This window comes from Pseudophryne corroboree, chromosome 2 (assembly GCF_028390025.1).
Source record: "Pseudophryne corroboree isolate aPseCor3 chromosome 2, aPseCor3.hap2, whole genome shotgun sequence".
Classification (NCBI taxonomy): domain Eukaryota; kingdom Metazoa; phylum Chordata; class Amphibia; order Anura; family Myobatrachidae; genus Pseudophryne; species Pseudophryne corroboree.
In genome coordinates, this window is record NC_086445.1 from 558,521,549 (window position 1) to 558,549,327 (window position 27,779).

The 27,779-nt window shown below is 47.3% G+C and overlaps 1 protein-coding gene across 4 annotated transcripts in view; it reads right to left on the reverse strand.

The window, feature by feature from the left end:
• The window catches only part of CDCA8 (cell division cycle associated 8), a 151,883-nt gene that overhangs the window by 75,653 nt on the left and 48,451 nt on the right, over positions 1–27,779 (reverse strand). For all 4 annotated transcript variants that reach the window (XM_063954341.1, XM_063954343.1, XM_063954342.1 and 1 more), the window contains exon 4: positions 7,238–7,278. In XM_063954341.1, coding sequence (XP_063810411.1) covers positions 7,238–7,278 — 41 coding nt within the window. The remainder of the gene's footprint in view (positions 1–7,237; positions 7,279–27,779) is intronic.

Here is a 27,779-nt window from a genome sequence, read left to right on the forward strand (position 1 = left end):
AGTTAAGTGTGTTTATTATGGCTTATATACATCACTGCCCATATTGACCAAACAAAAAGCATACAGTCACTGGTCTGGAATACCTCTTTGCTAGCAGGGTACAAAGTAGTATACGGCAGAAAATAGGATTATAATACCAACTGGTAAATCCTTTTCTCTTAGTCCGTAGAGGATGCTGGGGTCACATCAAGAACCATGGGGTATAGACGGGATCCGCAGGAGACATGGGCCCTTTAAGACTTTCAAAGTGTGTGAACTGGCTCCTCCCTCTATGCCCGTCCTCCAGACTCCAGTTATAGGAACTGTGCCCAGGGAGACGGACATTTCGAGGAAAAGGATTTATTGTTAAACTAAGGCGAGATACATACCAGCTCATACCTCAAGCACGCCGTACAACATGGCATTCAACATAACGCAAGTCAACGGCATGAACAACGTCAGCAACAGGCCGACTAAAAACGTAACACAACATGTGTTGAAATGTAACAAAAAAAAACGCAGATACAGTACGCACTGGGACGGGCACCCAGCATCCTGTACGGACTAAGAGAAAAGGATTTACCGGTAGGTATTAAAATCCTATTTTCTCAAACGTCCTAGAGGATGCTGGGGTCACATCAAGAACCATGGGGTTATATCAAAGCTCTAAAACAGGCGGGAGAGTGCGGATGACTCTGCAGCACCGATTGACCAAACATGAGGTCCTCATCAGCCAGGGTATCAAACTTGTAGAACTTCGCAAAGGTGTTTGAACCTGACCAAGTAACCGCTCTGCAAAGTTGTAATGCCGAGACCCCTACAGGCAGCCGCCCAGGACGAGCCCACCTTTCTGGTAGAATGGGCCTTCACCAATTTCGGTAACGGCAATCCAGCCGTAGAATGAGCATGCTAAATCGTATGACAGATCCAGCGCGCAATAGTCTACTTGGAAGCAGGAGCCCCAATCTTGTTGTGAGCATACAGAACAAACAGAGCCTCCGTTTTCCTAAACTGAGCCGTTCTAGCGACAAATTTTCAAAGCTCTGACTACATCGAGAAACTTCGATTCCAGCAAGGCGTCAGTAGCCACTGGCACTACAATAGGTTGGTTCAAGTGGAATTATGAAACCACTTTCGGCAGAAATTGCTGATGAGTCCTCAACTCTGCTCTATCTTCGTGGAAGATCAAATAAGGGCTCTTGTGAGACAAGGCCCCTAATTCAGATACCCGCCTTGCGGATGCCAAGGCCAACAGCATGACCACTTTCCAAGTGAGGAATTTCAACTCTACCTTCTGTAAAGGTACAAACCAATGAGATTGAAGGAATTGCAACACCACGTTAAGATCCCACGGTGCCACAAGGGAGGTTGGATGTGCAACACGCCTTTCACGAAAGTCTGAACTTCTGGAAGGGAGGCCAATTGTTTTTGGAAGAAAACCGATAAGGCTGAAATTTGTACTTTAATTGAGCCCAACTTTAGGCCCGCATCCACACCAGCTTGTAGAAAATGGAGAAAACGTCCTAACTGAAATTCTTCCGTAGGAGCCTTCCTGGATTCACACCAAGACACGTATTTTCTCCAAATACGGTGGTAATGTTTAGACGTTACTCCTTTCCTGGCCTGAATAAGAGTGGAGATGACTTCCTTGGGAATACCCTTTCAAGCTAGGATCCGGCGTTCAACCGCCAAGCGAAGTTGCGGTAAGTTTTGGAACACGCACGGCCCCTGCTGTAACAGATCCTCCCTCAGAGGAAGAGGCCAGGGATCTCCTATGAGCAATTCCTGAAGATCTGGATACCAAGCCCTCCTTGGCCAGTCTGGAACAATGAGGATCGCTTGATCTTCTTATGATCTTTATCACTTTTGGAACGAGTGGAAGCGGAGGAAACACATACACAGACAAACACCCACAGTGTCACTAGGGCGTCCACTGCTATTGCTTGAGGGTCTCTCGACCTGGAACAATATCTCTGAAGTTTCTTGTTGAGGCGAGACGCCATCATGTCTATTTGAGGAATTCCCCAAAGACTTGTCACTTCTGCAAAGACCTCTTGATGAAGACCCCACTCTCCTGGATGGAGATCGTGTCTGCTGAGGAAGTCTGCTTCCCAGTTGTCACCTCCTGGAATGAAGATCACTGACAGAGCGCTTGTATGCCTTTCCGCCCAGCGGAGAACCTTTGTGGCCTGCCATTGCCGCTCTGCTCTTTGTTCCGCCCTGGCAGGTTAATGTACGCTACTGCTGTTATGTTGTCCGACTGAATCAAGACGGGCCGATTGTGAAGATGTTCCGCTTGCAGAAGGCCGTTGTAAATGGCCCTTAACTCCAGAACGTTTATGTGTAGACAAATTTCCTGGCTTGACCATCTTCCCTGGAAGCTTTCCCCCTGTGTGACTGCTCCCCAGCCTCGGAGACTCGCATCCGTGGTCACTAGGATCCAGTCCTGGATCCCGAACCTGCGTCCCTCTAGGACAGTGTTTCCCAACCACGGTCCTCAAGGCACACTAACAGTCCTGGTTTTAGTGATATCCAGGCTTGAACACAGGTGACTTAATTAGTACCTCAGTTATTTTGATTTAACCATCTGTCCTGAAGCCTGGATATCACTAAAACCTGTACTGTTGGTGTGCCTTGAGGACCGCGGTTGGGAATGCCTGCTCTAGGAGGTGAGAGCTGTGCAGCCACCACAGGAGTGAGATTCTGGTCTTGGAAGACAGGATTATCCTTCAGTGCATGTGCAGATGGGACCCGGACCACTTGTCCAACAGGTCCCACTGAAACACTCTGGCATGGAATCTGCCAAACTGAATGGCCTCGTAGGCCGCCACCATCTTCCCCAGCAACCGAGTGCATTGATGGATCGATACTCTTGCTGGTTTCAGAATTTGTTTGACCAGGTTCTGAATTTCCAGAGCCTTTTCCACTGGAAGAAAAACTCTAATTCTGTGTCCAGAATCATTCCCAAAAACGACAGCCGTCTCGTCGGAACCAACTGTGATTTTGGCAAGTTTAGGAGCCAACCAGGGAGAGCGTAATGTTCTGCAGTAATTGGTCCCTGGATCTCGCCTTTAATCAGGAGATCGTCCAAGTACGGGATAATTGTGACTCCTTGCTTGCGCAGGAGAACCATCATTTCGGCCATTACTTTGGTGAAAACCCTCAGAGCCATGGACAGACCAAACGGCAACGTCTGAAATTGGTAATGACAATCCTGAACTGCAAACCTCAGGTAAGCCTGATGTGGAGGATAAATGGGAACATGTAAGTAGGCATCCTTTATGTCTACCGACACCATAAAATCCCCCTCCTCCAGACTGGAGATCACTGCCCGGAGAGATTCCATCTTGAATTTTCTTAGGTAGAAATTGAGGGATTTGAGGTTCAGGATTGGTCTGACTAAGCCGTCTGGCTTCGGGACCACGAACAGGCTCGAATAAAAGCCTTCTCCCTGTTGCGACGGGGGGAACCCCGACAATGACTTGATTGTGACACAATTTTTGTATTGCGGCGCATACCACCTCCCTGTCCGGAAGAGAAGCTGGTAAGGCCGATTTGAAAAATCGGTGAGGGGGAACGTCTTGAAACTCCAGTTTGTACCCCATGGACACTATTTCTAAAACCCATGGGTCCAGGGCCGAACGAGCCCAGAACTGACTGAAGAGCTTGAGACGTGCCCCCACCGGTGCGGACTCCCGCAGAGGAGCCCCAGCGATATGCGGTGGATTTGGCAGAAGCCGGGGAGGACTTCTGCTCCTGGGAACCGGCCACGGCCTGTGATCGTTTACCTTTTCCCTTTCCTGTAGTAGCAAGGAAGGAAGACCCTCGGCCTTTTCTGTATTTATTGGGCCGAAAGGACTGCATCTGATAGTGGTGAGCTTTCTTTTGTGGTGCAGGCACATAAGGTAAAAATTATGACTTACCCGCGGTAGCCGTAGATACCAAATCAGCAAGGCCGTCACCAAACAGTACACCACCTTTATACGGCAGAGACTCCATAGTTTTCTTAGAGTCAGCATCAGCATTCCATTGATGAATCCACAATGCTCTCCTAGCTGAGACTGCCATGGCATTGGCCCTTGATCCCAAGAGGCCAATATCCCTCGCAGCTTCCTTTAGGTAGACTGCAGCGTCCCCGATATAACCTAGTGTCAAAAGAATGCTATCCCTATCCAGGGTATCTATTTCAGATGACAAGTTATCTGCTCATTTTTCAATAGCACTACTCACCCACGAAGATGCAATGGCTGGTCTGAGTAGCGTACCCGTGGTGACAAATGGATTTCAATCTATTTTCCTGCCTACGATCCGCAGGATCCTTTAGGGCTGCCGTGTCAGGGGACGGAAGAGACACCTTTTTGGACAGCCGTGATAGAGCTTTGTTCACAATGGGAGGTGACTCCCATTTTTCCCTATCCCCAGAGGGAAACTGATACGCCACTGGAATCCTTTTGGGAATCTCAAACTTTTTGTCAGGATTTTCCCAAAACTTTTCACAAAGTGTGTTCAGTTCATGAGAGGGAGGAAACGTTACCTCAGGTTTCTTTCCTTTATACATACAGACCCTAGTATCAGGAACAGTAGGGTACTCATTGATATGTAATACGTCTTTTATTGCCACAATCATGTACTGAATGCTCTCTGCCAGTTTTGGATCTAATCTGGCATCACTATAGTCGACACTTGAGTCAGTGTCCGTGTCGGTATCCGTGTCTTCCAGCTGGGCAAATTAACGTTTTTGTGACCCCGAGGGGGTCTGGACTTGTAACAAAACATCCTCTACGGATTTCTTCCATGCCTGGTTCTGAGACTCAGATTTATCCAATCTCTTATTTATTAAAGCCACATTAGCATTCAAAGCACGCAAAACATTCACCCAATCAGGTGTTGGCGGTGCCGACAGGGTCACTCCCACAGCCGTTTGTCCCTAACATAGTCTCCTCCTGGGAAGAGCACTCTGCCTCATACATGCCGACACACGTGCACCCAACACACACAGACACACTGGGCCTATAGGGGACAGACCCACAGTAAAGCCTGTCAGAGAGACACAGAGGGAGTTATTGCCAGCTCACACCCCAGAGCGCTCAATCCCGGTCTGAAACACCACAGAAAATGCCCCAGACCTGAAGCGCTTTTATAATTAACATATAATGCACCAAAATAACTGTGCCCCCCCCGGTTTTCACCCTGATACTTATGCAGCAGTGTGAGGAAGGACCAGCGTCTCTGCAGCCTTGTGTAGAGAAAATGGCGCCGGGCTGTGTGCGCTAAGCTCCGCCCTCGTAATGGCGCGCTTCAGACCCGCTGTTTTCAAATACATTTTATACTGGTGGGGGTCCGGACAGTGCCCTGGCACTAAGTCCGCTCTTGCCAGTTACTTATAGAGGTCATATATGCTGCCCAGGGCGCCACCCCCGCGCCCTGCACCCTGTAGTGCTGCTGTGTGTGGGAACATGGCGCGCAGTGTGTGAGCGCTGCGGTACCTCAGAAGCCGTCACTGAAGTCTTCTTTTCTTCTTCTACTCACCTGTCTTCTGACTTCTGGCTCTGCAAGGGGGGGTGACGGCAGGCTCTGGGAACGAGCATCTAAGCGTACCTAGCGATTAGACCCTCAGGAGCTAATGGTGTCCTGTAGCCAAAGAAGCAGAGCCTTTAAACTCACAGAAGTAGGTCTGACTTCTCTCCCCTAAGTCCCACGAAGCAGGGAGACTGTTGCCAGCAGTACTCCCTGAAAATAAAAAACTTAACGCAAGTCTTTTTCAGAGAAACTCAGTAGAGCTCCTCAGAGTGCATCCAGTCTCACTGGGCACAGATTCTAAACTGGAGTCTGGAGGAGGGGCATAGAGGGAGGAGCCAGTTCACACCCTTTGAAAGTCTTAAAGTGCCCATGTCTCCTGCGGATCTAGTCTATACCCCATGGTTCTTGATGTGACCCCAGCATCCTCTAGGACGTATGAGAAAATATAAAGTAGCTTTTACAGTTATTTTCTAACTCAATTTAGAGCCCAGTCAAAAGATATTTAATAGGCTATGCATGGCAAACAACGTTTTACACTGCAAGGATAACGGGTTTATCTAAAGAACACTAATTACTTCAGACAAGTAATGTGTGATTGTAATAGCTTTTAGGGCAGCTACATTATAACTTAAGTACTGGCCAGTCTACGCCAGAGAACATCATATCCATTATAAATAAGAACTAAAATTAGCTATCCAGATCATAATAGCTTATAATTGGCTGTCATCAACCTTAATTATTGTCAAACTTTGTTTCCATTTGCTTGATACAGCACTTTGTAAAAAGCCTGCTGTGGGTGTACTGAGAAAAGGAACCCGATGCAATCTACTACTCCTTTTCTGCACATTAAGATATGAAAAAAAGCCATACATAACACTTAATTAAAAAATTCCTCCCAGTGCTAACCAGTAAAAATCGTCGGCTATTAACCACCCACCTCTCCGGCTTCCGTTTGCCCCATTTTAAATGAATTAGTGCCTGAAGAATATTACAATTCACATGACTGTAACCAGTCAACCAACTTTTGTTATTTTAGTTAGAAGAATATATCTTAAAAGGGTTTTTAATTGCAAAAACAAAATTTACCGACCAATAGTCTTGAAATGGGTTAAATTAACGCATATTTACACAGCCAATGTCTATGGACAGCACCACCTTTTCTACAGTTATATTCAGCATTTGAAATTATAAACACAAAGTACCAATAGTGCAATCAGTAAAGTCTTTATTGAACAATAATTGTACCATTAATCTTGATGTGCCCCAGCTGCAAGCTTTATTTGGAAGTGTGAGCGATCAGTTATGTAGTGAAAATCTTATACACTAAAATATTGTTTTTGTCTTTAGCAATTTTATGAGAACCATCTGGCATGAATACTTGCTTTAGAGCAGGGATGGGGAACCTTTGGCCTACCAATTGTTGTTGAACTACACATACCAGCATGCTCTGCTACAGTTTTGCTACTTGGCCATGCTAAAACTGTTGCAATGCATGCTGGGATGTGTAGTTCAACAACAGCTGGAGGGCCAAAGGTTCCCCATCCTGGCTTTAGAGTGTCCATTTTAAATTCCAAAAACGTTTTAGAACCACATAATGTAAATACTTGGAAGATGAATAACAAATTTTAGTTAAAAGACAAATACTCAAAATATAATATACTGCCCTTATAACCCAAGCTGGAAGTAGATCAATTTTCATTACTAGCAGGAGACAGTTTACCAGTTGCACCAAACTTACCTTTGCAGCTTCCTCTAAAGCTTTTAGGCTGCCTCCTTTTGCTGTGCAATAGGGGTGAAAAATGGGTTAGATTTGTAAAGAATCACAAATAATTTGAATATTTTTAAACTATTACATCACTGTAAATCATGCACAGCTACATTTAAGAAATGGTGTATGATTTATAAAAGACAAAATGTATATAACTTTCTGACACAGAAATTCTTCGATTCGACTCAACAAGTGCTTTGCCAGCAAGATAATAAAAATAGATAAAAATAAACCAATAACTCCCCAGCACACTGCAAAGGACCAGAAAATTAGATTTAAAATAGTACATAATAATGCAGAGATCTCAGTTGCATTTATTTGCCAACAGCCATGCTAAGGCATCTCTTGGTTTGGGTGGTCCCTATGCTACACGATAGTAGCACTCACTATGGGTCATACATGTGTGTATTTTCTTAAGTTACATAATAGCACATACATATTGAGAGCTAACTCATCTGGAGGCACCCCAGGATCCTCTAAAATGGCACTATAAGGACCAGCATTCCCATTAACTGATGATCCCATCCATGCCCCCCAGAACACAGATACAGAATGGTGGTTGCGCAATCTATTTATTGGTTCATAACAGGTGCATGAAAAATCTAATCTATACAAGAAAACAAAACAAAAAATAAAAAATAAATAACCCAAGCAAGGAATCTCTGCAACGGAGTTCTCTGTATTGCTATTACAGGTTGAGTATCCCTTATCCAAAACGCTTGGGAACAGAGGTATTTTGGATATGGGATTTTTCCGTATTTTGGAATAATTGCATACCATAATGAGATATCATGGTAATGGGACCCAAGTCTAAGCACAGAATGCATTTATGTTACATATACACCTTATACACACAGCCTGAAGGTAATTTTAGCCAATATTTTTTATAACTTTGTGCATTAAACAAAGTGTGTCTACATTCACACAATTCATTTATGTTTCCTATACACCTTATACACACAGCCTGAAGGACATTTAATACAATATTTTTAATAACTGTGTATTAAACAAAGTTTGTGTACATTGAGTCATCAAAATACAAAGGTTTCACTATCTCACTCTCACTCAAAAAAGTCTGTATTTCGGAATAATCCGTATTTTGGAATATTTGGATATGGGATACTCAACCTGTATTATGTAGTCTTTAAATCTCAATAGCTGGCCTTTTGAAGTGTACTGGGGAAATCTATTGCTTTTTTTTTCTTCTTACTTTGTCTATAGTGGCCCCTCCCTTTTATGCACCAATAAAATGATCGAGCAACCACCATTCTGCATGACTTTACCAGCAATATAATGCATTTTAATAAAACATTGCAGCTTAATAATGGAGATGTGCAAATCCTCACTAGGGTGGATCTGTAGTAAACTTTACATGACACAAGTAGAAATATTTAATTTTTAAAGTGTATATTTACATAGAGAGACAGGTTTCACTTTAAAAATAAGAATTTACTTACCGATAATTCTATTTCTCATAGTCCGTAGTGGATGCTGGGAACTCCGTAAGGACCATGGGGAATAGCGGCTCCGCAGGAGACTGGGCACAAAAGTAAAAGCTTTATGACTAGCTGGTGTGCACTGGCTCCTCCCCCTATGACCCTCCTCCAAGCCTCAGGATACTGTGCCCGGACGAGCGTACATAATAAGGAAGGATCTTGAATCCCGGGTAAGACTCATACCAGCCACACCAATCACACCGTACAACTTGTGATCTGAACCCAGTTAACAGTATGATAAACGTAGGAGCCTCTGAAAAGATGGCTCACAACAATAAACAACCCGATTTTTGTAACAATAACTATATACAAGTATTGCAGACAATCCGCACTTGGGATGGGCGCCCAGCATCCACTACGGACTATGAGAAATAGAATTATCGGTAAGTAAATTCTTATTTTCTCTGACGTCCTAGTGGATGCTGGGAACTCCGTAAGGACCATGGGGATTATACCAAAGCTCCCAAACGGGCGGGAGAGTGCGGATGACTCTGCAGCACCGAATGAGAGAACTCCAGGTCCTCCTCAGCCAGGGTATCGAATTTGTAAAATTTAGCAAACGTGTTTGCCCCTGACCAAGTAGCTGCTCGGCAAAGTTGTAAAGCCGAGACCCCTCGGGCAGCCGCCCAAGATGAGCCCACCTTCCTTGTGGAATGAGCTTTTACAGATTTTGGCTGTGGCAGGCCTGCCACAGAATGTGCAAGCTGAATCGTACTACAAATCCAACGAGCAATCGTCTGCTTAGAAGCAGGAGCACCCAGCTTCTTGGGTGCATACAGGATAAACAGCGAGTCAGATTTTCTGACTCCAGCCGTCCTGGAAACATATATTTTCAGGGCCCTGACTACGTCCAGCAACTTGGAGTCCTCCAAGTCCCTAGTTGCCGCAGGCACCACTATAGGCTGGTTCATGTGAAACGCTGAAACCACCTTAGGGAGAAATTGAGGGCGAGTCCTCCGTTCTGCCCTGTCTGAATGAAAAATTAGGTAAGGGCTTTTATATGATAAAGCCGCCAATTCTGAGACACGCCTGGCTGAAGCCAGGGCTAACAGCATGACCACTTTCCATGTGAGATATTTTAATTCCACAGTGGTGAGTGGTTCAAACCAATGTGACTTTAGGAGACTCAACACTACATTGAGATCCCAAGGTGCCACTGGAGGCACAAAAGGAGGCTGTATATGCAGTACCCCTTTGACAAACGTCTGAACTTCAGGCACTGAAGCCAGTTCTTTTTGGAAGAATATTGACAGGGCCGAAATTTGAACCTTAATGGACCCTAATTTTAGGCCCATAGATAGTCCTGTTTGCAGGAAATGCAGGAAACGACCCAGTTAAAATTCCTCTGTAGGGGCCTTCTTGGCCTCACACCACGCAACATATTTTCGCCAAATGCGGTGATAATGTTTTGCGGTTACATCCTTCCTGGCTTTGATCAGGGTAGGGATGACTTCATCTGGAATGCCTTTTTCCTTCAGGATCCGGCGTTCAACCTCCATGCCGTCAAACGCAGCCGCGGTAAGTCTTGGAACAGACAAGGTCCCTGCTGGAGCAGGTCCTTTCTTAGAGGTAGAGGCCACGGGTCCTCCGTGAGCATCTCTTGAAGTTCCGGGTACCAAGTCCTCCTTGGCCAATCCGGAGCCACGAGTCTAGTTCTTACTCCTCTCCTTCTTATGATTCTCAATACTTTGGGTATGAGAGGCAGAGGAGGGAACACATACACTGACTGGTACACCCACGGTGTTACCAGAGCGTCCACCGCTATCGCCTGAGGGTCCCTTGACCTGGCGCAATATCTGTCTAGTTTCTTGTTGAGACGAGACGCCATCATGTCCACCTTTGGTTTTTCCCAACGGTTTACAATCACGTGGAAGACTTCTGGGTGAAGTCCCCACTCCCCCGGGTGGAGGTCGTGTCAGCTGAGGAAGTCTGCTTCCCAGTTGTCCACTCCCGGAATGAATACCGCTGACAGTGCTGTCACATAATTTTCCGCCCAGCGAAGACTTCTTGCAGCTTCTGCCATTGCCCTCCTGCTTCTTGTGCCGCCCTGTCTGTTTACGTGGGCGACTGCCGTGATGTTGTCCGATTGGATCAATACCGACTGACCCTGAAGCAGAGGCCTTGCTTGACTTAGGGCATTGTAAATTGCCCTTAGTTCCAGGATATTTATGTGAAGAGACGTTTCCATGCTTGACCACAAGCCCTGGAAATTTCTTCCCTGTGTGACTGCTCCCCAGCCTCTCAGGCTGGCATCCGTGGTCACCAGAATCCAGTCCTGAATGCCGAATCTGCGGCCCTCTAGAAGATGAGCACTCTGCAACCACCACAGGAGAGACACCCTTGTCCTTGGAGATAGGGTTATCCGCTGATGCATCTGAAGATGCGATCCGGACCATTTGTCCAGCAGATCCCACTGAAAAGTTCTTGCATGGAATCTTCCGAATGGAATCGCTTCGTAAGAAGCCACCATCTTTCCCAGGACCCTTGTGCATTGATGCACTGACACTTGTCCTGGTTTCAGGAGGTTCCTGACTAGCTCGGATAACTCCCTGGCCTTCTCCTCCGGGAGAAACACCTTTTTCTGGACTGTGTCCAGAATCATCCCTAGGAACAGTAGACGTGTTGTTGGAATCAGCTGCGATTTTGGAATATTTAGAATCCACCCGTGCTGACGTAGCACTACCTGAGATAGTGCTACTCCGACCTCTAACTGTTCCCTGGACCTTGCCCTTATCAGGAGATCGTCCAAGTAAGGGATAATTAAGACGCCTTTTCTTCAAAGAAGAATCATCATTTCGGCCATTACCTTGGTAAAGACCCGTGGTGCCGTGGACAATCCAAATGGCAGCGTCTGAAACTGATAATGACAGTTTTGTACCACAAACCTGAGGTACCCTTGGTGAGAAGGGTAGATTGGGACATGGAGATAAGCATCTTTGATGTCCAGAGACACCATATAGTCCCCTTCTTCCAGGTTCGCTATCACTGCTCTGAGTGACTCCATCTTGAATTTGAACCTTTTTATGTAAGTGTTCAATGATTTCAGATTTAAAATCGGTCTCACCGAGCCGTCCGGCTTCGGTACCACAAACAGCGTGGAGGAATACCCCTTTCCCTGTTGTAGGAGGGGTACCTTGATTATCACCTGCTGGGAATACAGCTTGTGAATAGCTTCCAATACTGCCTCCCTGTCGGAGGGAGACGTTGGTAGAGCAGACTTCAGGAACCGGCGAGGGGGAGACGTCTCGAATTCCAATTTGTACCCCTGTGATACTACCTGCAGGATCCAGGGGTCCACTTGCGAGTGAGCCCACTGCGCGTTGAAATTTTTGAGACGGGCCCCCACCGTGCCTGAGTCCGCTTGTAAAGCCCCAGCGTCATGCTGAAGACTTGGCAGAAGCGGGGGAGGGCTTCTGATCCTGGGAAGAGGCTGCCTGCTGCAGTCTTTTTTCCCTTCCTCTGCCCCGGGGCAGAAATGAGTGGCCTTTTGCCCGCTTGCCCTTATGGGGACGAAAGGACTGAGTTTGAAAAGACGGTGTCTTTTTCTGCTGAGAGGTGACCTGGGGTAAAAAGGTGGATTTCCCAGCCGTCGCCGTGGCCACCAGGTCCGATAGACCGACCCCAAATAACTCCTCCCCTTTATACGGCAAAACTTCCATATGCCGTTTGGAATCCGCATCACCTGACCACTGTCGTGTCCATAAACTTCTTCTGGCAGAAATGGACAGCGCACTTACTCTTGATGCCAGGGTGCAAATATCCCTCTGTGCATCTCGCATATATAGTAATGCATCCTTTAAATGCTCTATAGTCAATAATATACTGTCCCTATCCAGGGTATCAATATTTTCAGTCAGGGAATCCGACCAAGCCACTCCAGCGCTGCACATCCAGGCTGAGGCGATTGCTGGTCGTAGTATAACACCAGTATGTGTGTATATACCCTTTAGGATATTTTCCAGCTTTCTATCAGCTGGTTCCTTGAGGGCGGCCGTATCAGGAGACGGCAACGCCACTTGTTTTGATAAGCGTGTGAGCGCCTTATCTACCCTAGGGGGTGTTTCCCAACGCGCCCTAACCTCTGGCGGGAAAGGGTATAATGCCAATAATTTATTAGAAATCAGCAGTTTTTTATCGGGGGAAACCCACGCTTTGTCACACACCTCATTTAATTCATCTGATTCAGGAAAAACTATGGGTAGTTTATTCACACCCCACATAATACCCCTTTTTGTGGTACTTGTAGTATCAGAAATGTTCAAAGCCTCCTTCATTGCCGTGATCATGTAACGTGTGGCCCTACTGGACATTACGTTTGTCTCGTCACCGTCGACGCTGGAGTCAGTATCCGTGTCTGGGTCTGTGTCGACCATCTGAGGTAACGGGCGCTTTAGAGCCCCTGACGGTGTTTGAGACGCCTGGACAGGCACTAACTGATTTGCCGGCTGTCTCATGTCGTCAACAGTTTTTTGCAAAGTGCTGACACTGTCACGTAATTCCTTCCATACGACCATCCAGTCAGGTGTCGACTCCCTAGGGGGTGACATCACTATTACAGGCAATTGCTCCGCCTCCACATCATTTTCCTCCTCATACATGTCGACACAATCGTACCGACACACAGCACACACACAGGGAATGCTCTGATAGAGGACAGGACCCCACGAGCCCTTTGGGGAGACAGAGGGAGAGTTTGCCAGCACACACCAGAGCGCTATATATATACAGGGATAACCTTATATAAGTGTTTCTCCCTTCTATAGCTGCTGTATTTGTATTATCTGCCAATTAGTGCCCCCCCTCTCTTGTTTTACCCTGATTCTGTAGCAGGACTGCAGGGGAGAGTCAGGGAGCCGTCCTTCCAGCGGAGCTGTGAGGGAAAATGGCGCTTGTGTGCTGAGGAGATAGGCTCCGCCCCCTTTTCGGCGGCCTTTTCTCCCGCTTTTTTTTTTTTAGGAAAACTGGCAGGGGTTAAATGCATCCATATAGCCCAGGAGCTATATGTGATGCATTTCTTTAGCCATATAAGGTTTAAAACGTGTTTTATTGCGTCTCAGGGCGCTCCCCCCCAGCGCCCTGCACCCTCAGTGACCGGAGTGTGAAGTGTGCTGAGAGCAATGGCGCACAGCTGCAGTGCTGTGCGCTACCTTATTGAAGACAGGAACGTCTTCTGCCGCCGATTTTTCCGGACCTCTTCGCTCTTCTGGCTCTGTAAGGGGGCCGGCGGCGCGGCTCCGGGACCCATCCAAGCTGAGCCTGTGATCGTCCCTCTGGAGCTAATGTCCAGTAGCCAAGAAGCCCAATCCACTCTGCACGCAGGTGAGTTCGCTTCTTCTCCCCTTAGTCCCACGATGCAGTGAGCCTGTTGCCAGCAGGTCTCACTGAAAATAAAAAACCTATTTAAACTTTTACTCTAAGCAGCTCAGGAGAGCTACCTAGCATGCACCCTTCTCGGCCGGGCACAAAAATCTAACTAAGGCTTGGAGGAGGGTCATAGGGGGAGGAGCCAGTGCACACCAGCTAGTCATAAAGATTTTACTTTTGTGCCCAGTCTCCTGCGGAGCCGCTATTCCCCATGGTCCTTACGGCGTTCCCAGCATCCACTAGGACGTCAGAGAAATAGGATTTTAAAATGACCTACCGGTAAATTCTATTCTCGTAGTCCGTAAGGGATATTGGGGATACTTAGGCCCTCATTCCGAGTTGATCGCTCGCTGCCGTTTTTCGCAGCGTAGCGATCAGGCTAAAAATCGGCTGTTCTGCGCATGCGTATGGTACGCAGCGCGCACGCGCAAAGTACTTTCACGCAAAACTATGCAGTTTTACACAAGCGCGAGCGACGCTTTTCAGTCGCTCGAGTGTTCGTAGTGTGATTGACAGTAAGTGGGTGTTTCTGGGCAGCAACTCAGCGTTTTCAGGGAGTGTGCTGAAAAATGCAGGCGTGCCTGATAAAATCACAGGAGTGGCTGGGGAAACGGTGGAGGGGCTGGTCGAACGCAGGGCGTGTTTGTGACGTCACACCAGGAACTAAACATTCTGCAGTCATCGCAAGGTAGGAATAAGTATCGAGCCACTCTGAAACTGCATGAAATTTTTTAGTAGCAGAACTGCTAACCTTTCGTTCGCAGTTCTGCTAAGCTAAGATACACTCCCAGAGGGCGGCGGCTTACAGTTTGCACTGCTGCTATAAGCAGCTAGCGAGTGATCAACTCGGAATGAGGGCCTTAGTACGATGGATATAGACGGGGTCCAAAGGAGCCGGTGCACTTTAAATTTCTTCATTGGGTGTGCTGGCTCCTACCCTCTATGCCGCCTCCCACAGGCAGTTATAGGTAAAACAGTGCCCGAAGGAGAAAGGACATATATGAGAGAAGGAACATAACAATGAGTGGTGAGATTTATACACCAGCACAACACTAACATAAAACAACCAGCAACGGCTGGTAACCACACAGCAACAGCTGAACAGGTAACGAGAGAAAAGACAACCTGCAGAAAGTCAACGCACTGAGGCGGGCGCCCAATATACCTTATGGACTATGAGAAAAGGATTTACCAGTGGGTAATTAAAATAAGAATTTACTTACCGATAATTCTATTTCTCGTAGTCCGTAGTGGATGCTGGGAACTCCGTAAGGACCATGGGGAATAGCGGCTCCGCAGGAGACTGGGCACAAAAAGAAAGCTTTAGGACTACCTGGTGTGCACTGGCTCCTCCCCCTATGACCCTCCTCCAAGCCTCAGTTAGGATACTGTGCCCGGACGAGCGTACACAATAAGGAAGGATTTTGAATCCCGGGTAAGACTCATACCAGCCACACCAATCACACCGTACAACTTGTGATATGAAACCCAGTTAACAGCATGATAACAGAGGAGCCTCTGAATAGATGGCTCACAACAAGAACCCGATTAGTTAACAATAACTATGTACAAGTATTGCAGACAATCCGCACTTGGGATGGGCGCCCAGCATCCACTACGGACTACGAGAAAATAAGAATTTACTTACCGATAATTCTATTTCTCGGAGTCCGTAGTGGATGCTGGGGTTCCTGAAAGGACCATGGGGAATAGCGGCTCCGCAGGAGACAGGGCACAAAAGTAAAGCTTTCCGATCAGGTGGTGTGCACTGGCTCCTCCCCCTATGACCCTCCTCCAAGCCAGTTACGTACTGTGCCCGGACGAGCGTACACAATAAGGGAGGAATTTTGAATCCCGGGTAAGACTCATACCAGCCACACCAATCACACCGTACAACTTGTGATCTAAACCCAGTTAACAGTATGATAACAGCGGAGCCTCTGAAAAGATGGCTCACAACAATAATAACCCGATTTTTGTAACTATGTACAAGTATTGCAGATAATCCGCACTTGGGATGGGCGCCCAGCATCCACTACGGACTCCGAGAAATAGAAATATCGGTAAGTAAATTCTTATTTTCTCTATCGTCCTAGTGGATGCTGGGGTTCCTGAAAGGACCATGGGGATTATACCAAAGCTCCCAAACGGGCGGGAGAGTGCGGATGACTCTGCAGCACCGAATGAGAGAACTCCAGGTCCTCCTTAGCCAGGGTATCAAATTTGTAGAATTTATCAAACGTGTTTGCCCCTGACCAAGTAGCTGCTCGGCAAAGTTGTAAAGCCGAGACCCCTCGGGCAGCCGCCCAAGATGAGCCCACCTTCCTTGTGGAATGGGCATTTACATATTTTGGCTGTGGCAGGCCTGCCACAGAATGTGCAAGCTGAATTGTATTACAAATCCAACTAGCAATAGTCTGCTTAGAAGCAAGAGCACCCAGTTTGTTGGGTGCATACAGGATAACAGCAAGTCAGTTTTCCTGACTCCAGCCGTCCTGGAACATATTTTCAGGGCCCTGACAACATCTAGCAACTTGGAGTCCTCCAAGTCCCCAGTAGGTGCAAGGCACCACAATAAGCTGGTTCAGGTGAAACACTGACACCACCTTAGGGAGAGAACTGGGGACGAGTCCGCAGCTCTGCCCTGTCCGAATGGACAAACAGATATGGGCTTTTTTGAGAAAAAAACACCAATTTGACACTCGCCTGGTCCAGGCCAGGGCCAAGAGCATGGTCACTTTTCATGTGAGATGCCCCAAATCCACAGATTTGACTGGTTTTAAACCAATGTGATTTGAGGAATCCCAGAACTACGTTGAGATCCCACAGTGCCACTGGAGGCACAAAAGGGGGTTGTATATGCAATACTCCCTTGACAAACTTCTGGACTTCAGGAACTGAAGCCAATTTTTTCTGGAAGAAAATCGACAGGGCCGAAATTTGAACCTTAATGGACCCCAATTTGAGGCCCATAGACACTCCTGTTTGCAGGAAATGCAGGAAACGACCGAGTTGAAATTTCTTTGTGGGGCCTTCCTGGCCTCACACCACGCAACATATTTTCGCCACATGTGGTGATAATGTTGTGCGGTCACCTCCTTTCTGGCTTTGACCAGGGTAGGAATGACCTCTTCCGGAATGCCTTTTTCCCTTAGGATCCGGCTTTCCACCGCCATGCCGACAAACGCAGCTGCGGTAAGTCTTGGAACAGACATGGTACTTGCTGAAGCAAGTCCCTTCTTAGCGGCAGAGGCCATAAGACCTCTGTAAGCATCTCTTGAAGTTCCGGGTACCAAGTCCTTCTTGGCCAATCCGGAGCCATGAGTATAGTTCTTACTCCTCTACGTCTTATAATTCTCAGCACCTTAGGTATGAGAAGCAGAGGAGGGAACACATACACCGACTGGTACACCCACGGTGTTACCAGAACGTCCACAGCTATTGCCTGAGGGTCTCTTGACCTGGCGCAATACCTGTCCCGTTTTTTGTTCAGACGGGACGCCATCATGTCCACCTTTGGTATTTCCCAATGGTTTACAATCATGTGGAAAAAACTTCCCGATGAAGTTTCCACTCTCCCGGGTGGAGGTCGTGCCTGCTGAGGAAGTCTGCTTCCCAGTTTCCATTCCCGGGATGAAACACTGCTGACAGTGCTATCACATGATTTTCCGCCCAGCGAAAAGTCCTTGCAGTTTTTGCCATTGCCCTCCTGCTTCTTGTGTCGCCCTGTCTGTTTACGTGGGCGACTGCCGTGATGTTTTTCCCACTGGATCAATACCGGCTGACCTTGAAGCAGAGGTCTTGCTAAGCTTAGAGCATTATAAATTTACCCTTAGCTCCAGTATATTTATGTGGAGAAAAGTCTCCAGACTTGATCACACTCCCTGGAAATTTTTTCCTTGTGTGACTGCTCCCCAGCCTCTCGGGCTGGGCTCCGTGGTCACCAGCATCCAATCCTGAATGCCGAATCTGCGGCCCTCTAGAAGATGAGCACTCTATAACCACCACAGGAGAGACACCCTTGTCCTTGGATATAGGGTTATCCGCTGATGCATCTGAAGATGCGATCCGGACCATTTGTCCAGCAGATCCCACTGAAAAGTTCTTGCGTGAAATCTGCCGAATGGAATTGCTTCGTAGGAAGCCACCATTTTTACCAGGACCCTTGTGCAATGATGCACTGTTTTTAGGAGGTTCCTGACTAGCTCGGATAACTCCCTGGCTTTCTCTTCCGGGAGAAACACCTTTTTCTGGACTGTGTCCAGAATCATCCCTAGGCACAGCAGACGTGTCGTCGGGATCAGCTGCGATTTTGGAATATTTAGAATCCACCCGTGCTGTTGTAGCAGTATCCGAGATAGTGCTACTCCGACCTCCAACTGTTCCCTGGACTATGCCCTTATCAGGAGATCGTCCAAGTAAGGGATAATTAAGACGCCTTTTCTTCGAAGAATCATCATCATTTCGGCCATTACCTTGGTAAAGACCCGGGGTGCCGTGGACAATCCAAACGGCAGCGTCTGAAACTGATAGTGACAGTTCTGCACCACGAACCTGAGGTACCCTTAGTGAGAAGGGCAAATTTTGGGACATAGAGGTAAGCATCCCTGATGTCCCGGGACACTATATAGTCCCCTTCTTCCTGGTTCGTTATCACTGCTCTGAGTGACTCCATCTTGATTTGAACCTTTGTAAGTGTTCAAAAAAAAATTTTTTAGAATAAGTCTCACCTAGCCTTCTGGCTTCAGTACCACAATATAGTGTGGAATAATACCCCTTTTCTTGTAGTAGGAGGGGTAATTTAATTATCACCTGCTGGGAATACAGCTTGTGAATTTTTTCCCATACTGCCTCCTTGTCGGAGGGAGACCTTGGTAAAGCAGACTTCAGGAGCCTGCGAAGGGGAAACGTCTCGACATTCCAATCTGTACCCCTGGGATACTACTTGTAGGATCCAGGGGTCCTGTACGGTCTCAGCGCCATGCTGAGAACTTGTCAGAAGCGGTGTAACGCTTCTGTTCCTGGGAATGGGCTGCCTGCTGCAGTCTTCTTCCCTTTCCTCTATCCCTGGGCAGATATGATCTTATAGGGACGAAAGGACGGAGGCTGAAAAGACGGTGTCTTTTTCTGCAGAGATGTGACTTAGGGTAAAAACGGCGGATTTTCCAGCAGTTGCCGTGGCCACCAGGTCCGATGGACCGACCCCAAATAACTCCTCTTCCTTTATACGGCAATACACCTTTGTGCCGTTTGGAATCTGCATCACCTGACCACTGTCGTGTCCATAACATCTTCTGGCAGATATGGACATCGCATTTACTCTTGATGCCAGAGTGCAAATATCCCTCTGTGCATCTCGCATATATAGAAATGCATCCTTTAAATGCTCTATAGTCAATAAAATACTGTCCCTGTCAAGGGTATCAATATTTTTAGTCAGGGAATCCGACCAAGCCACCCCAGCTCTGCACATCCAGGCTGAGGCGATCGCTGGTCGCAGTATAACACCAGTATGTGTGTATATACTTTTTATGATATTTTCCAGCCTCCTGTCAGCTGGTCCTTGAGGACGGCCCTATCTATAGACGGTACCGCCACTTGTTTTGATAAGCGTGTGAGCGCCTTATCCACCCTAAGGGGTGTTTCCCAACGCGCCCTAACTTCTGGCGGGAAAGGGTATACCGCCCATAATTTTCTATCGGGGGGAACCCACGCATCATCACACACTTTATTTAATTTATCTGATTCAGGAAAAACTACGGTAGTTTTTTCACATCCCACATAATACCCTCTTTTGTGGTACTTGTAGTATCAGAAATCTGTAACACCTCCTTCATTGCCTTTAACGTGTGGCCCTAATAAGGAATACGTTTGTTTATTCACCGTCGACACTGGATTCAGTGTCCCTGTCTGTGTCGACCGACTAAAGTAAACTGGCGTTTTAAAACCCCTGACGGTGTTTTTGAGACGTCTGGACCGGTACTAATTGTTTGTCGGCCGTCTCATGTCGTCAACCGACCTTGCAGCGTGTTGACATTATCACGTAATTCCCTAAATAAGCCATCCATTCCGGTGTCGACTCCCTAGAGAGTGACATCACCATTACAGGCAATTGCTCCGCCTCCTCACCAACATCGTCCTCATACATGTCGACACACAGCACACACACAGGGAATGCTCTGATAGAGGACAGGACCCACTAGCCCTTTGGAGAGACAGAGGGAGAGTTTACCAGCACACACCAAAAACGCTATAATTATATAGGGACAACCTTATATAAGTGTTTTCCCTTATAGCATCTTTTATATATATTTCTAACGCCAAATTAGTGCCCCCCCTCTCTGTTTTAACCCTGTTTCTGTAGTGCAGTGCAGGGGAGAGCCTGGGAGCCTTCCCTCCAGCCTTTCTGTGAGGGAAAATGGCGCTGTGTGCTGAGGAGATAGGCCCCGCCCCTTTTTCGGCGGCCTCGTCTCCCGCTCTTAACGGATTCTGGCAGGGGTTAAATATCTCCATATAGCCTCCGGAGGCTATATGTGAGGTATTTTTAGCCAAAATAGGTATTCATTTGCCTCCCAGGGCGCCCCCCTCCCAGCGCCCTGCACCCTCAGTGACTGCCGTGTGAAGTGTGCTGAGAGGAAAATGGCGCACAGCTGCAGTGCTGTGCGCTACCTTTAGAAGACTGAGGAGTCTTCTGCCGCCGATTCTGGACCTCTTCTTACTTCAGCATCTGCAAGGGGGCCGGCGGAAAGGCTCCGGTGACCATCCAGGCTGTACCTGTGATCGTCCCTCTGGAGCTGATGTCCAGTAGCCAAGAAGCCAATCCATCCTGCACGCAGGTGAGTTCACTTCTTCTCCCCTAAGTCCCTCGTTGCAGTGATCCTGTTGCCAGCAGGACTCACTGTAAAATAAAAAACCTAGCTAAACTTTTCTAAGCAGCTCTTTAGGAGAGCCACCTAGATTGCACCCTTCTCGGCCGGGCACAAAAATCTAACTGGCTTGGAGGAGGGTCATAGGGGGAGGAGCCAGTGCACACCACCTGATCGGAAAGCTTTACTTTTGTGCCCTGTCTCCTGCGGAGCCGCTATTCCCCATGGTCCTTTCAGGAACCCCAGCATCCACTAGGACGATAGAGAAAGAGAATTATCGGTAAGTAAATTCTTATTTTCTCTGACGTCCTAGTGGATGCTGGGAACTCCGTAAGGACCATGGGGATTATACCAAAGCTCCCAAACGGGCGGGAGAGTGCAGATGACTCTGCAGCACCGAATGAGAGAACTCCAGGTCCTCCTCAGCCAGGGTATCAAATTCATAGAATTTTGCAAGCGTGTTTGCCCCTGGCCAAGTAGCTGCTCGGCAAAGTTGTAAAGCCGAGACCCCTCGGGCAGCCGCCCAAGATGAGCCCACCTTCCTTGTGGAATGGGCTTTTATTGATTTAGGCTGCGGTCATCCTACCGCAGAATGCGCCAGCTGAATAGTGCTACAAATCCAGCGCGCAATAGACTGCTTAGAAGCAGGAGCACCCAGCTTGTTGGGTGCCATCAGGATAAACAGCGAGTCAGTTTTCCTGACTCCAGCCATCCTGGAAAAATAAAATTTTCAGGGCCCTGACTACGTCCAGCAACTTGGAATCCTCCAAGTCCCTAGTAGCCGCAGGCACCACAATAGGTTGGTTCAAGTGAAAACCTGAGACCACCTTTGGGAGAAACTGAGGACTAGTCCTCAACTCTACCCTATCCATATAGAAAATCAGATAAGGGCTTTTACATGACAAAGCCGCCAATTCTGACACACGCCTGGCCAAGGCCAAGAGCATGACCACTTTCCACGCGAGATACTTTAGCTCCATGGTTTTAAGTGGCTCAACCAATGCGACTTTAGGAAATCCAACACCACGTTGAGATCCAAAAAGTGCCACAGGAGGCACAAAAGGAGGCTGAATATGTAGTACTCCTTTAACCAAAGTCTGAACTTCAGGCAGTGAAGCCAGTTCTTTCTGGAAGAAAATCGACAGAGCCGAAATCTGGACCTTGATGGACCCCAATTTGAGGCCCAAACGTCACCCCTGCTTGCAGGAAGTGCAGGAATCGACATAGTTGAAATTCCTCCGTCGGGGCCTTCATGGCCTCCCACCAAGCAACAAATTTTCGCCAAACGCGGCGATAATGTCTTGCGGTGACATCCTTCCTGGCTATGATCAGGGTAGGGATGACTTCCTTCGGAATGCCCTTTACCTTTAGGATCCGGTGTTCTACCGCCATGCCGTCAAACGCAGCCGCGGTAAGTCTTGGAACAGACAGGGTCCCTGCTGCAGTAGGTCTCGTCTAAGCGGCAGAGGCCAAGGGTCCTCTGCCAGCATCTCTTGAAGTTCCGGGTACCAAGCTCTTCATGGCCAATCCGGAACCCCGAGTATGGTTTTCACTCCTCGCCTTCTTATTATTCTCAGTACCTTGGGTATGAGAGGTAGAGGAGGAGACACATAAACCGACTGGTACACCCACGGTGTCACTAGAGCGTCCCCAGCGATCGCCTGAGGGTCCCTTGACCTGGCGCAATATCTTTTCAACTTCTTGTTGAGGCGGGACGCCATCATGTCCACCCGTGGTCATTCCCAACGGTTTACCCGCATTTGGAAAACTTCTGAATTAAGTCCCCATTCTCCTGGGTGTAGGTCGCCCATCGGAGAATCCTTGTGGCTTCTGCCATCGCCATCCTGCTTCTTGTGCCGCCCTGTCTGTTTACATGGGCGACCGCCGTGATGTTGTCTGATTGGATCAGTACCGGCTGGTTCTGAAGCAGGGGCCTTGCTTGGCTTAGGGCATTGTAAATGGCCCTTCGCTGCAGAATATTTATGTGAAGCGAAATCTCCTTGGAAATTTCTTCCCTGTGTGACTGCACCCCAGCCCCGAAGGCTGGCATCCGTGGTCACCAGGACCCAGTACTGTATTCCGAATCTGCGGCCCTCTAGTAGATGAGCCCTCTGCAGCCACCACAGCAGCGACACCCTGTTTCTTGCTGACAGGTTTATCCGCTGTTGTATCTGTAGATGGGACCCGGACCATTAGTCCCACAGGTCCCACTGGAACGTCCTTGCGTGGAGTCTTCCGAATGGAATTATGCTTCGTACGAAGCTACCATTTTTCCCAGGACTCGTGTGCATTGATGTACCGACACCTGTCCTGGTTTTAGGATATCTCTGACTAGAGATGACAACTCCTCGGCTTTTTCCACTGGAAGAAACACTCTTTTCTGGTCTGCGTTCAGAAACATTCCCAGGAACAGAAGACGTGTCGTCGGGACCAGCTGTGACTTTGGAATATTGAGAATCCAGTCGTGCTGTTGTAGCACTTCCCGAGAGAGTGCTACCCCCACTACCAACTGTTCTTTGGACCTCGCCTTTATCAGGAGATCGTCCAAGTACGGGATAATAAAAACTTCCTTCTTGCGAAGGAGTATCATCACTTCTGCCATTACCTAGGTAAAGACCTTCGGTGCCGTGGACAATTCCACCGGCCGCGTCTGGAACTGATAGTGACAGTCCTGTACCACATATCTGAGGTACTCCTGGTGAGGAGGGTAAATGGGGACATGCAGGTACGCATCCTTGATGTCCAGGGAGACCCTGTAATCCCCCTCGTCCAGGCTCGTAATATCCGCCCTGAGCGATTCCATCTTGAACTTGAATCTTCTGATATAAAAGTTCAAGTATTTTAATTTCAAGATGGGTCACACCGAAACGTTTCGGTACCACAACCACTGTGGAATAGTAACCCCTTCCTTGCTGAAGGAGGGGCACCTTGACAATCACTTGTTGTGATTATAGTGTTGAATATCCACCAACACCGTCTCCCTGGCAGAGGGAGGTGCCGGTAAGGCAGATTTTAGGAAACGGCGGGGGGAAGAACGTCTCGAACTCCAGCCTGTACCCCTGAGATACTACTTGAAGGACCCAGGGATCCATGTGAGAGAGCCCACTGTCCGCTGAAATTTCTGAGACGGGCCCCCACCGTACCCGGGTCCGCCTGAGCAGCCCCCGCACCATGCTGTGGACCTACCGGACGCTGGGAGGACTTCTGCTCTTGGGAACTAGCTGTGTGTTGCAGCTTTTTCCTCTACCTTTGCCTCTCGGCAGAAAGGATGAGCCTCTATCCCTCTTGCTTTTCTGGGGCCGAAAGGACTGTACTTGATGATACGGTGCTTTCTTTTGTTGTGGGGTAGCCTGTGGCAAAAAAAATCGATTTCCCAACAGTAGCTGTGGAAACGAGGTCTGAAAAACCATCCCCAAATAGTTTTACCCCCTTATAGGGCAACTTCCATGTGCCGATTCGAGTCGGCATCGCCTGACCATTGCCAAGTCCATAACCCCCGTCTGGCGGCAATGGACCTAGCGCTTATTTTTGATGCCAGCCGGCAAATATCCCTCTGTGCATCACGCATGTATAAGACCACGTCTTTTATATGCTCTATTTTCAGCAAAATATTGTCCCTATCCATAGTTATTTTCCGACAGGGAATCTGACCACGCAGCGGGAGCACTGCACATCCATGCCGAAGCAACGGCTGGTCGCAATATAATGCCCTAGTGTGTGACTATATCTTATAGGGTAACCTCCTGCTTTCTATCAGCAGGTCCCTTCAGGTCGGCCGTATCCGGAGACGGTAGTGCCACCTTTTCTGATAAGCGTTCAAGCGCTGTATCTACCCTATGGGGTGTTTCCCCGCGTGACCTATCCTGGCGGGAAAGGGTACGCTGCCAATAACCGTTTTAGAAATTATCAATTTCTTACCGGGGGAAGACCACTCTTCCTCACACACCTCATTTAATTTCTCAGATGCAGGAAAAACTACTAATAGTTTACTCTCACCAAACACAATACCCTTTTATGTGGTACCTGGGGTATAATCATAAATGTGTAAATAAGAATTTACTCACCGGTAATTCTATTTCTCGTAGTCCGTAGTGGATGCTGGGAACTCCGTAAGGACCATGGGGAATAGCGGGCTCCGAAGGAGGCTGGGCACTCTAGAAAGATTTATGACTACCTGGTGTGCACTGGCTCCTCCCACTATGACCCTCCTCCAAGCCTCAGTTAGGACACCGTGCCCGGACGAGCAGACATAATAAGGAAGGATTTAGAATCCCGGGTAAGACTCTTACCAGCCACACCAATCACACCGTACAACTCGTGATACTATATCCAGTTTGACAGTATGAAAACAACTGAGCCTCTCAACAGATGGCTCAACAATAACCCTTTAGTTAACAATAACTATTTACAAGTATTGCAGACAATCCGCACTTGGGATGGGCGCCCAGCATCCACTACGGACTACGAGAAATATAATTACCGGTGAGTAAATTCTTATTTTCTCTAACGTCCTAGTGGATGCTGGGAACTCCGTAAGGACCATGGGGATTATACCAAAGCTCCCAAACGGGCGGGAGAGTGCGGATGACTCTGTAGCACCGAATGAGAGAACTCCAGGTCCTCCTCAGCCAGAGTATCAAATTTGTAGAATTTTGCAAATGTGTTTGCCCCTGACCAAGTAGCTGCTCGGCAAAGTTGTAAAGCCGAGACCCCTCGGGCAGCCGCCCAAGATGAGCCCACCTTCCTTGTGGAATGGGCATTTACAGATTTTGGCTGTGGCATGCCTGCCACAGAATGTGCAAGCTGAATTGTACTACAAATCCAGCGAGCAATAGACTGCTTAGAAGCAGGAGCACCCAGCTTGTTGGGTGCATACAGGATAAACAGCGAGTCAGATTTTCTGACTCCAGCCGTCCTGGAAACATATTTTCAGGGCCCTGACAACGTCTAGCAACTTGGAGTCCTCCAAATCCTTAGTAGCCGCAGGCACCACAATAGGCTGGTTCAGGTGAAACGCTGATACCACCTTAGGGAGAAACTGGGGACGAGTCCTCAATTCTGCCCTATCCATATAGAAAATCAGATAAGGGCTTTTACATGATAAAGCCGCCAATTCTGATACTCGCCTGGCTGAAGCCAGGGCCAATAACATAACCACTTTCCACGTGAGATATTTCAGATCCACGGTTTTTAGTGGCTCAAACCAATGTGATTTTAAGAAACTCAACATCACGTTGAGATCCCAAGGTGCCACAGGAGGCACAAATGGGGGCTGAATATGCAGCACTCCTTTCACAAATGTCTGAACTTCAGGTACTGAAGCTAGTTCTTTTTGAAAGAAAATCGACAGAGCCGAGATCTGTACTTTAATGGAGCCTAATTTTAGGCCCATATTCACTCCTGCTTGCAGGAAATGCAGAAATCGACCTAGTTGAAATTCCTCTGTTGGGGCCTTTTTGGCCTCGCACCATGCAACATATTTCCGCCATATGCGGTGATAATGCTTTGCCGTAACATCTTTCCTGGCCTTAATAAGCGTAGGAGTTTTGAGAGAAAAAGAAACAGAGGAATCTGTAATGTTGACGCACTAGCTAGAGGTATAATTAAAATATAACCTTTATTAGATATACATTAAATTGTATCATGAATCATTGATCCAGACTACAGTGAAACATAGAGTTAAAAAATTGACAGTACTAACATATATGTGAATTAAAGAGATGAAAGAATGTGATTAAAGATTTTTTTAAAAATGTGTCCACGTGTGTCAAAGTGTTAGTTCTTATTTAGTAACCGTATGGGCATACTGGTGCCAGAATCTATGGTCTTTATTGTCCCAAATGATCTATCCCCACTGAATCCGTATTCCTAGATCATAAGTCACTGACCTCCTATTAAGGAATGTATTGGTTCTATTTTTATACACATATGTATATATCAATGGTAAGGATCCTGAAGTTGGAGTGATGTTTCTTCACTCTGAGCTGGTGGGAATATGGCAATTCCCGTCAAATATCGCAGCCCACAATTATAGCTGCATTTGACTGATATTCAATTATGCTGAAAATATCCACGTTATATATTGCTTCCCTTAGAGGTATGCCAACCCCAATTATATTGGAAAGCCAGCTATCATTTCGTACAAAATATCACTTATAAAGCCCACACTGCTAAAGGGAGTATCCCTTATTTTTTACAGTGTAGTTGGGCTGCCCCGTAGGGATATAGTGATCCAACTTCTTAAATGTATATGTGTATATATAGTATATATAATAATATTGATCTTGGTTCAGTGGTTGATAGTATGGATAGAATCATTCATTAAATGGCAGCGTATGCCCTCCCACTTATGTAGATGAGAAAGATTTAATTTAATTTATAATGCCAGGTAATTCAATATAAAGGTGTGTGAGGGAATGGATCTGACCTAACAGAAAGGATTTGTTATTATAGATAGAAACATAACACAACACAGGGTTTTTTGATTTTGTTATGACACATAGATTAAACTATGTTGTCACGCTGACAATTAATGTATTTTTCAGCTGCTAGCTGGCTTATGAGTATCGCCGGTAAATATGCTACAATGTGCTGAGTTGAGTGTAGCTGTAGGATATGTTGCAATTCTCTTGTTCCAATGTATTTTCAATCGTATTTGTTACTAAGTGTGGCATTCCACTTAGAACAAGAGACTGCTCACATCACACTAATTGAATGGTGTAAATATTATAATTTGCACAAATGCTTAAATGGCTGGTACTGTTCCAGTGTTTTATATCATATATA